Below are 12322 nucleotides of genomic sequence, written 5' to 3'. Positions count from 1 at the left end.
CGTATTAGCCTTGTATGATTTATAATTATAAAATTCGAAGTTTATTTAGTTATAATTATACAAAAAAATATTAAAATTTTTGTTAGCAATGAAAAAAATATCAACGCTAGTAACCTTCGTGGTTACGACGACTCGTCGCACAACGAGGGGCGATGACCCTAAAACGTACCGAAAAAAAATAACAAAAATTCAAATTAATTTCAAGTTTCCCTCAATAGATCATTTAAAAAGTACGGAACCCTTAGAAATAAATCAAATTAAACCACCTTCACGCTATATCCCGCTCAGAGTAGGGCAGACAGAGGAAACCTACGTTCTCTATTTTCCACCGAATTCTGGGGGCTATATAACGCTTAAAATAAGTACATATTAGATATTTACATATTTTATAAAGTAAATATACTTGAGGTTCGTTAAAATGAAATATCTAGGAATAACATAATAAGGAGTTTGACTAGGTGGTACTATAAATATAATATCTAAGTGAAACAAATAGACAACGAGATAAATCAAATAGTTTGAAAGAGAGATATGAAAACGTTTTGGGGTATGTGTTTAGTCTAGGGCCTAATTAACTTTACATACCACTCAAAAATTAGAAATGTACCAAAATACGAGTATAAGCAAGCTAAAGATAATTTTAAGGCATGGACCTTACAATAAAACTACGATAGTTTTAGTTTCTTAACCTTCAAGACACACTTTGCGTCTTAAAAAATGGAAAATTGGAAATTTTACAATAAATATTGCTTCATTTGATATTTTATTTACCTATACAAACTAGGAAAAGGACGGAAGGAAGTTACTAATTATATATATATATGCAAATATTTCAAAAACATATATTTATATGATTTATATGGTTGGTTATAGCAAATGTTATTCGACCTTCTTGCTCGGTTAATCGACGCCAGAATATAATTTAAATAAAATTATCACTTTAAAGATGTCAAAGCAATGCTATTTAAGGAAGAATAATTGTAAAAATTGGAGAGAATTAAGGAGATTTTAAAGAGAAAGCTTACAGAGAATTTAGATAGATCTTAGATTGGTTTAACTTTTAAAAGTTAGTGGTCATTATTGCCACTAAATATAATATCACGAGTGTTTGCAATTGTAATAATGAGAATTGTAATTAGATTTCCTTTAATTGAAGTGAATGTAATAGAGGCTATCCTGAGTAAGTTTCCTGACTTTTATTATTCCACTTCCACCACCACCACCACTTCTGGTTATTAAAACTTTAAATAAAACAATGATATTGCTTATATTACTATTTAGAATCATCAGTTGTGGAACAGGGTCACAAGTGACTATATACGTGACTGGTTATGGGTTCGATTCCCACTCGAGAAAATAAATCATTTAATGTTTTTTTCGCTCTCAGTGTAAGCAAGACGCGGTATCTAGTTCCGCCACTCAACACGCAAATTAGGCGTAAATTAGGCACATTAGGAGAACTTCCATAATACGTACGTTGTCTTTTTCTTTAAAATGCATAACGACAATTCCAAAGTTTTTTTAGCTTCGCGATGTCTCCCGACCATAGTAGGATAGAGGGAACCTGAGAAACTAATGTTAAGACATTTCGTTCCCGTTAAGACACTTCATATTAAAACAAAATTTCCCTATATATATTCTATTAAATTGTGTATGGACTATGGATTTCTTATAATACAACATGAAATAAACCGTTATTTACAAGTAACTCCCGTAGATCTGTAAATTTTACGGCAGCGCGCTTGCTTAAAGGTAAAAAAATAGAATCAGGGTGAAATGAGGATTAGGGGTGAAATTTTACGACTTTACCCTACTACTATTTAAAATATATTATTTTGTATTTAGACTATTTGTCAAAAAGTTTAATCACGAATGGCTCACCAGATTACAGCATTATCAATATCAGTGCATATTTAATTTCATACAATATACCTAATTAATTGTTTTTTTTTTAATCCTTTCTATCTATTTAAATAGACTACGTCGTCTGGGTGAAGTCATTCCGCTTTAAATCGTACAAGGGTCTACACCTAAACTTTACAGGTGAGACATTATATAATAGTGATATATTACTATGCATTTCACTTGGTGTTTGTGATTTTATCGTGTTAGTGCCAAGTTAGTGTCGTTTAGATTTTGGACTTTTTCCTAATTACCTGTACAATGTGTTTTTAATTAGTGGTATAATATTATTATTTGGAACATTTTTTGTTTTTAAATATGCGTATTATATTTTATATAATGCGTTATGCATTACATTTAAAAACAAAAAATATTTCTTAAAAAGGGAAAAAAAACCCTCAAATAGCAACTTAATCACACACACATTTGACGCACCATGAACGCATCAATGATGACGTATTTTTTTTGTTAAGTTAAAAACGCACGTTATTTTAAAAACTAAATACCGAGAGCTGTCCCAGTGTAACTTTAAGTGTATTTAAGATTTGTTAATTAGATGAAAATGTAAAGTAATTGGTTATTCACACCTTATAGGAATGGTCTAAGCCGTCTCTGTCAGTCACTCGATGAACTTAAATTAGATTTTTAGAAAATTTTAAATTATTTAAATATAATCGTTCCTGTAATTACATATAATGTAAATTTTTGAGGTGTGTATGCATATTCCTAGGAAAATGGGAAACATAAGTGCTTTAATGGGAACGCAGTGTTTTAACATTAGATTTCCAGGTTCCCTCTGCCTACCCTGCTATGTGCAGGATACAACGTGATGCTAAAAACAACTAATCATTTCCCACAGTGGGGATCGCGCATACAACCGTGGCATTTGCAGTCAGACTATATATATTTAAATATGTAAAAAATATGTTTTTACTACAATACATAATAAAAAACGGTTAAATAATATACAAAGTATAAAATTTATAGCTTACATTTATAGCTTACTTAAATTTTCTTTTGCGTATTAATAGTAAAATATTATTTGTACTCGTCTTGTTCTCGTACTAATAGGTATCTATTTTTTTTTGATAATTTTTCAAGCCAATTTAGCTATAATTAAGAACAGTTTACAGCTAGAAACGATTAAATACAGAAAATCGGAAGTGCTCAACGCAAACACAAAATACAAATTTATTAGATTTAGTAAAAAAAAATGTACTGTACAGTATTAACGTCGTTCTTATGACGTAAACAGACACTAACCTAAAACTACTAGACACTAACTAAACTAAAAGCGGCGACATCGCACACTTAACTGGATCTCTTTTAGAAATGCATTCGTCTATTGTGTGCCCTTTTTTTTCCGTACAATCTCCTTTACGTGTTCTCCATACAACGTGACAAAGGTTCCATTGTAGTAGGTTGTATAAAATAATAATCGCGGTTGATAGTACGGATAATCGCGAATCCGTATAACTGAGGGCCGGATAATCGAGTTTGTACTGTAATTATTATTTTTGTTTTTGATAACAATCAACAGTTCAAATTTCAAGGTGAAGGATGTATTGACACATGGATACACCGCATATAATAGAGTCACGTCCGAACTGTAATCAGGATTGCTGATAATATAACATTAAATTTGGATTATTACTTTTTTATCATAGTGATTTATTAGAAACGGATGTTGAAAAAATGGTAGCCGCTTCTATAAATTTTTTTTTGATAAAAGTGGAGTAAGTGAAAATATTCATTAATATATATAATTATATTTTATAATACTATAAAATATAATTATTTATATAGAATACATAAATTTTGGTTCATGTTTCGTCCCGCGTATAGTAGGATAGGCAGAAACACCTAGTATTAACACACTCCGTTCTCTACTTTTCTCCCAAATTTGATACATTCATTACATGTTGAGTGGCGGAATTTAACGCTGAAATAGAATACCACATTTTGTGACATTGGACTATGAGCTAGTTATTTATGTATGTTGTAACAATGCATAGATTAAATTAATCCGACTATTACGCCAATATGTACATAAAATCCAAAATCCATCCGCAATATGTATGTCAAGGTAATAAAAATAATTAGGATTTTTATTGTTGATATCTGTGATAATAATTATTACATTATTACAAAGAGACCTCGCGATAATTATTGCGTATGCGCGTGATTGCGATACTGTCTCAGCTTTGTGATTAATTACTTGTATAAATGGATTTGTTGATCCGTTTGGTCATAATCAGTCAAGGTTTAAATATGGGGCTAATAGCTGATAGCGAGCAGGTGAATTGGTTTATATTTTATTTTTATTAATTATTACCCAAATATTCATAGAAATTGTAAAAAAAGAATATTTATTTTGTTTTACTGTGTAACATAAGTCTAGTTGTATTAAGTTGATAATAAGAATGTTTGGAAATGGGTAGAGTAGTCTATATTTAATTATCGGAGGATTTACACATTTACTCTATAAAAACTGCTTACCAAAGTATGAAAAAAAACGTTATGGTAACTTTTTTTCTTGATATCAAGCCGTTTTTAGCTTAGCATTTTAAATCATTGGTTTATTTTTGAACATTGTGTTTTTTCCAGAAAGATGTATAATTTACTCGAACTCTTATCAAAAATACAATATTTTTTGTACTGTACTCGTCATACGAGTTTATTGTACTTTTATGGCTACAAAAATATGAATGAATGTGTAAAGTTAAGTTAAATTTTTTTGAAACACCCCTTTGAGGAACACAAAAAAACAACAAACAATGTATAATTATGTTTAATTTATTTCTCTTCATTAGCTTATTTTTTGTTTATGAACTTTAACTAAACACTATAGGGTAATACATACATCATTATATATATAAAGACTTTAAAGTTTTAATAGGTATGTAGAGGGAACCTGGAAACTAGTATCAAGTTACATTGTTCCCATTAAGTTGTTTTCGCCATTTTTCGCCTTAGCAGAGCCTCTTTAATAAGGAGGAAAAAATTAAAATATTAAATATTTGATTTCCTCGAGCGAGAATCGAGCTCATAAACTGCCGCGTCTACAGTCGCACGCTTGTGTCCTTAGTTTTTGATAACATTTAGGAAATATATTTTTTGGAAATATGTTTAGTTTGGCAAAAAATATTTTGCTATAGTTGTGAAAAATCTTTCTATCTAAATAATTATGTCTTCCAGACACCGATTTCAATAAAACAAAGGCCCAAAAATGTACAAAAGTGTTGCGGAATGTTACGAGGGAGAATCTGTTTTTATAACTGGAGGCACAGGATTTCTTGGAAAGGTATTTATTTATTTATTTACTTACACTTTATTTTGTAAAATTGAAAGAAATACAAAGAAGAAAATAAAAAGAACACTTCGTAAACGTTTTTAAAATATACATTTTATTTAAGCTTTCATAAAAAAATCGTACAGATTTCGAACGCTTAATAAGTGGTAGATCGTTCCACAATTTAGAAGCTCGCACAGCAAATGAGTGCTCATAAAATTAATCGTTTTATTGACTAAATTTATTGAATTTAATATTTCTCTTGTTTTTTTACCTTTTATCGGATTTAGTTTGTTTTTTTTATTTTTAAAAGCCATTTTTTTAATAGTTTATAAAAAATATAAAAATATTTCTTAAACAAAGAGGGATATTCCATCTGGTGGTTCTAGACTTCGTTTTCCACTTCCTTATTCGAAACTTCGTATGTTCCGCCATTTAACGGCAAAACTCAACGATGCGTTTTGTTTTATTACTAGAAAAGCTGAAGAGAGAGGAGAAGAACTTTGTTTTATTAGTAAAGAAATAAAATTATTTCAATGAAATTCCGACAGAGACAATGCTCTCTTGTGGGAATTAGAAAAATGTTTTTCTTGTGTCGAATATAAAACTATTTCAATTAATAAATTTTCAGGTGATCTTGGAAAAATTACTATACAGTTGTCCCGGAATCAATAAAGTATATCTTTTAGTGCGTGGAAAGGCCAATGCGACTGTGCAACAGAGAATTCAGAATATCTTAGAACAACCGGTATGTATTTAATAATTTTTTATAGAAACTAGATATACATAATTATATATAGAGTGTAACTTGATCGACTCAGTATCCATTTCACACCCATATATGAAGACTCCACGGGAAAAACTATGTATGTCAGAAAATTATAAATAAAAGAAAAACCAGCTTTTTATAGCTAAGAAATACTAGACTAGAAAGACTTTCTTTTATTTTACGTAATTTAATACAAATATATATAGATATTCCTATTAAATGTATAAATACATGAACAAAAAATAATTTTAAACTTTCATAAAAAATTTCAGCTCTTCTCGAGACTGAAAAGGGAAAATCCCCAGGCTTTGGAAAAAATCGTGCCGATTGTGGGTGACATATCCGAACCTAAGTTGGGATTGAAAGCAGAAGATGAAGAGCTTTTACTTAATACGGTATATAAATATTTACATATATATATAACAGCTTCATATTTATGCCAGCTCTTCAATGGGTCTCCCATTGCAGGGTTGGCAGAGTGATACTGCGTATGTAGTGGTAGTAGCGAAACTCAACGCCGCGATTCGTCTACTAGAGCGGGGAATTCCCCGCTTTTAATTAAAAGTAAATTAAATATAAAATAATATAAAATAATTTTACGATCCTACCCCCGAATGCGTTTACAAATGCTGTTCCAATGTGGTATTAAACGGCCTCATACGCTGGAGGTACTTACGCTCCTTTAGATTTATAATCAAGATTATTTTCTTTTCATGATTTTTATCCATTCAATTCTTTTTTACGCAACTACCTATATAATTAACTAACTACTTTAAGCTACTGGCATCTTATCTTATAAAATACCGAATTGTTTAGATTGCCGGTATCACATATACATGTTATGTAGGTAATAATATAATAATAAATATACATTGGATTTTATTAATTTCTAGGTGTCTATAGTATTTCATGTGGCAGCAACCATCAAGTTCAACGAACCATTGGAAGTCGCTGTAAACATAAACGTAGGGGGCACCGCGCGCGTCCTTAATCTGTGCCAACGCATGTCCAGCATTAAGGTAATTTAATAAGTCCTTTAATTATTATCACACTTTAAAGTATTTCGCAGGATATCAGAATCGTATTATATTATAAAAAAATAGTACTTGATAGATAAATTGTAAGCCCGACGGTTGTGAGTTCTGTTCCAACTTGGGTGAAAAGAAAATGATGCATTGAATGTTTTACCAGAAGATTCCTTCTGTTTATTCTGCTTTATGCAAGAAACTGCAAAACAGAGAAAGAAAATCCAACTTAGTGCCCCGCTACGCTCCCTACATACCATATCTACATACCAAATTTTAACCTAACTAACTTGGTTTGGTTAAAAGTCTTAGAGACAGATGACGCCCGATATAGGTCTTCAATAGATCATTTGAAAATGACCCATTGACCCGTTACATTTCTATTTTCCAGGCTTTCGTATATGTGTCGACTGCATATTCTAATACAGACAGGAAAATTATTGAAGAAGTAGTTTACCCAACGCCCGCTTCGTTGAATGAAGTCAAAAAGTTGATAGAAATCGGAATTACTGAAGACCAAGTACAGCAGCTTATCAGTACGTATGTTATAAGTCTTATCATTTAAAGTACACAATTGAAAAAAAAGAGTTTTTTATCAGTTAGAGTTGATATATAATAAAAATCTGTACGTTTTTCTTCTTCTTCATCATCATCATCATCATCATTAGCAGCCATTTTTCTTTCTTTCTTTCTTTCACGTTTTTCTTACTGTAATTTAATTGATATCAGCGTAAGATCAGTATCCTCGCTGTGTTATACATAACATAGCCTTGATTACCGCCGCTTAACAATATCTTGCTATGCAGGAAAAAAATTGAAGGTATTTTTTTGTTCGTGTAACGGAAGTTAGCAAACGTTAGCATTGTTTTAATGAATATCTCCGAGTAGGTATCCTATAGCACTTCTAGAAGTTGATGTAGAAAAAAAATCATGTTTTCTTAGTGTTTTTAAATTTGTTATCAATTATTATAAATTTTATCATTTTTTTGCAGAAGGAAGACCGAATACATATACATTTACTAAAGCACTAGCTGAGAATGTCGTTGTCGAGAACAAAGGTCGTGTACCTACAATTATTGTTCGGCCGTCTATAGGTGAGTTTTAATGGTTTGTTTTAGATAAATATTAACATGGTGCGTTTATATTGTTGCTATTGGCGTGTCTTAGTTAATAGATAGATGATTGTGGATTCAAATACTCCTGACAATATAGATGTTTCATCAATAGTTACAAGTAACGAGGTTTCCTCGCTCTCGCTAACACGCTTGGCTCAGGCGGAACGAGACAACTAGTCCTTTTTTTTCGTGCGTGCCGGCGTTCATTGATTCATAGGACGTCATAAAATGTATAAAATTCATATATGAGATGATACTTACATGAGATCCTTGTGGCACCGCCATCCTTCCGCCACTAAATACGCAATCGACTGAAACAGGGGATCGGAAGTGTCTATATGGAAACAGAGTGTCTTGACACTAGGGTCCCAGGTTCCCTTTGCCTGCTCTGCAATGTACGGGATACAGTGAGAGCTAGAAAATAATAATTTCCTCGCTTTAGCAACAATACGGAGCAAGGCGTTTTCTTAAATATTGAGCAGAACATGGGGAACGGAATGTTACAACACTAGGTTCCTCCTGCATACCCTGCAATATGGAAAATGTTTTTTTTTTAAATATTTTTTTATGTTTACACATAGTTTTCTATTCCAGTGTCTTCCAGTAAAGGGGAACCAATCGTCGGTTGGATTGACAACTGGTTTGGTGCTTCAGCTCTTATAACAACCATTGCTAAGGGCTTAAACCGCGTACTCCTTGCCAGTCCCCTTAACACCTTGGACCTTATCCCAGTGGACTATGTAGCGAATTTAATAATCGTGGCCGCTGCTAAATGTGAATGGTAAATAATTTTCAGAGAAATGCTTCCTTACATAGTACTAGCGGCCTCCCCGCAGCTTCGCCCGCTTGAACTACATGATTATTTATTTAATAAAAAGAATTGACAGTCAAATGTCTCTCTCTGTCTCTGTCTCTCTGTCTTTTTATTACGTCGCTCTGATACCAAAAGAACGCAGTGTAGCGTTGAGTTATGTTACTCTATTCACAATGTCTTGAAAATTTCCTGGCCTTACCTGCTGCTTTATACAGGATAAAGCCAGAAGATTAAAAACCAAAGTTAATTCATCAATCAAAATTTATAGATATTTAATAATTATTTTTAATGTTTTGTTATTAAACTGTTACAAACGTACGAGTATACTAGTAGTTTATTTCATACAAAATGAGTGTACGAGTATATGCCTGCAAACTGAAGTTTATCAACTATTTATGTACGAAAGCCTCTGCGGGCCAAAGTGCAACTCAAACTTAACCGATTTTATTTTTTTTTTCGTTTTTTATGATAATATTCTCAATTTTCAGCACAAAAGAAGTTGCGGTGTTAAACTCTTGTACCAGTGGTGAAAATCCTATTGTAATGAGACGACTAGCTGACTTGCTCATTGCTGACAGCCACAAACATAAATTTTGTGAGTATTAAATAAATTATATTTCTAGAAATATAATGATTATTTCTAGATATTGTTTGTTAAGTGGCGGAACTCAATATCACGCTTTGTCTTCGCACTAGCAAGGAAATGAAAATAATTAATATCGCCGAGTGTTGCGACTTATTATATTTCATAATAAATTGAATGTTATATCATCATCATCATCATCATCAGCCTGTCCTCGTCCACTGCTGGAAATAGGCCTCTCCAATGGCACGCCACTGAGCTCGATCTTCGGCTCTTCGCATCCAGCCGTTGCCCGCCACTTATAAAACAATGAATGTTATCTATATATATATAAAATCGAAAGATCACTCACTCATCACGAAATCTCTTTACTTTACGTTACTACATGTGCTAGGAGTCTCAAATTTTGCATATGAGTTATTTAAAGGACATAGGTACTCGCTAAGATGGGAATTTGCAATATTCGACTTCTAAGGGGTTGTTTTTGGGGTTGAAAGTTTGTATGAAACTTCGTACTACAAATGCTAGGAGTCTCAAATTTTACTTGGACGTCACTTACAGGACGTAGGTACTTGTGGAGACAGAAATTAATAATAACGTAGTTCACGCAGGCGAAGCCGCGGGCCGGTCGCTAGTATATTATAAACATATGTATTTACGGGAAACAGTTCAACATTAATCTTCTTCCTGGCATTAATCCCGGCTATTACCAGGGTCTGCCAACCTACTCCACTTTGCACGATCTTTTGCGTCCTCGGTGGTTAGACCATTAGCTCTCATGTCCTGCATCAGCATCAACAGTTCAACATTAATATGATTTCCTAATTTTGAATATGTCTTTACAGATGATGTTCCCATGCCATCAGTTCATTTCACACGTTTCAGATGGGTTGTCTTCCTAATGACGCTGGTATTGCAGACGATACCGGCGTACATTGCAGATATATTTTTATTGATCAGAGGAAAGAGGACTAAGTATGTATATTTTGTTTTATTTTAAAATTTATAATAATATGGAATTACATCATAACAGGAGCAATAAATAATAAATATTATTTATTACACGAATATAAATTAAAATAAAAAATGAAAAAGAAATAAAAAATGAAAAAGAACAATAAGATTGTCAAATCGATAAAGATCGGCGTTAAGAGGACAAATATGCTTACCCTGCTACGCCAAACAAACCGACATGTCCAAAATGTTGCTATATATAAAATTAAAGAATCTTTATTATTATTATCTACTATTTTTTAGATATATGAAGATCCAAAATCGCGTATCCCTTGTACGCAATACCTTGGAGTACTTCACGTCAAACAATTGGTTAATATGTGCGCCGAAGACAAGAGTCCTCGCTGAATCTCTCTCATCAGAGGACAAGAAACAGTTTCCATGTAACCCCATGGATATCGACTGGGACCTTTACATTCCTAGCTACTGTCAAGGCATTAGGCAATTTTTGTGTAAATCTTAGAGAATAAATATGTAGGTTGTAAGATTTTAAAAAGATATATAAAATAATAGTTTAAATGTATATAATTTCTATTATATATATTTTTTTTATATATTACTAGGGGACGCGCAGCTTTGCTTGCTAATTTAGGAGTGAATTCTAGAAAACCATGAAACACGTGTACAATGAAATATTTTTAAGAGTCTCAATTTTAAATTTTATGAAAATCGTTGGAATCCCCTTAGGGGGAGAATTCTAGAAAACCATGAAAGATGTTGTTCCATTAAATATTTTTAAGAGTCTAAGTTTTAAATTTTATAAAAATCGGTGGCCATTTAAATTTTTTTTCATACAAAGTTTAAACCCCTATTTCACCCCTTTAGGGTAAAAATTTTTCAAAATCCCTTCTTAGTGGATGTCCAGATTACGAAAGTAAATATCTGTCCAAATTTCACGTTTCTACGCACAGCGGTTACGGCTGTGCGTGCGTCTTACCTCAGTCAGTGAGGACAAGTCCTTTTATATATATAGATAATTTATCAGGATACCTGACTGTAAAAGCGGTGGCTCTGAGCTTGATCCCTCATTCGGAGAAGGATTATATAAAAATATTTTCATTCTAATAGGAAAAGTGTGGCATACGCACAATCTTTTCATAATTGGCTAGAAAATGAGGAAAGGTGTGTCTTAAAAATATATTTTCTCATTTTACTCTTATTTGAATAAAGATCTAAATATGGTATTATTTAAGCCATTTAACTTTTTTCTGCGTGCCAAATTTTCATCAAAAATTGTAATTTCATTGATTTGACTATAAATGAATTAATTTTGATGAATTATATTATTTAGATGATAGCTGTAAAAAATGTGTGTATCCAATCGTACTTCTAAAGCCAGTGAGGCTAGTGATATTAGTTTTAATATTATTTAATATGTAAGCTGTAATTATTAATTATTAAAACAATGACGTAAAATAAAATAAATATTTTATACATTTGTCTTTGATTTCAAGAATTTCTTATAGACAGACGGTTTTTTATATAGATGCAATATTTTTCTCAGAATTCATTTTCTTTTCAGATTTTTATTATATTGTGATAATATTACTTATATAATGAATAATTTAAATTATTTCAAGGACTGTTACGGCAGGAACGAAAAAAACAAAAAACATATACTGACAAGTAAAGCTCAAGTGACATTGTTCAAGAATATTTAGAGGATAAATATGTCGATTATTATTTATTACAACGTAATTATACAAATCAGATAACTAGGTAAAGGTTCTTGGAGCCAGTCATGGTGCAGGGACACAAAGGGTAAACGCAACAGATCGTGGTTTCTATTTCCACTCATGGGAATGAAT

At 31.9% G+C, this 12322-nt stretch overlaps 1 protein-coding gene across 1 annotated transcript; it reads left to right on the top strand.

The window, feature by feature from the left end:
• The first annotated feature begins 1967 nt into the window (after positions 1 to 1967).
• On the top strand, positions 1968 to 11080 carry LOC146528581 (putative fatty acyl-CoA reductase CG5065). Its single transcript, XM_085203081.1, has 11 exons — positions 1968 to 2043; positions 5101 to 5206; positions 5826 to 5942; positions 6236 to 6358; positions 6857 to 6982; positions 7380 to 7524; positions 7981 to 8082; positions 8698 to 8884; positions 9406 to 9512; positions 10346 to 10475; positions 10758 to 11080. The coding sequence occupies exons 2-11, from the start codon at positions 5132 to 5134 to the stop codon at positions 10975 to 10977; spliced, it is 1332 nt and encodes a 443-aa protein (XP_085059207.1). The 5' UTR covers positions 1968 to 2043; positions 5101 to 5131; the 3' UTR covers positions 10978 to 11080.
• The last annotated feature ends 1242 nt before the right edge of the window (positions 11081 to 12322 follow it).

Source organism: Heliconius melpomene, chromosome 19 (genome assembly GCF_056956725.1).
Source record: "Heliconius melpomene rosina isolate 202511_hmr_F chromosome 19, ASM5695672v1, whole genome shotgun sequence".
Lineage (NCBI taxonomy): Eukaryota > Metazoa > Arthropoda > Insecta > Lepidoptera > Nymphalidae > Heliconius > Heliconius melpomene.
The sequence above is the reverse complement of the archived record's forward strand: the minus strand, read 5'-3'. Positions and strand labels throughout refer to the sequence as shown.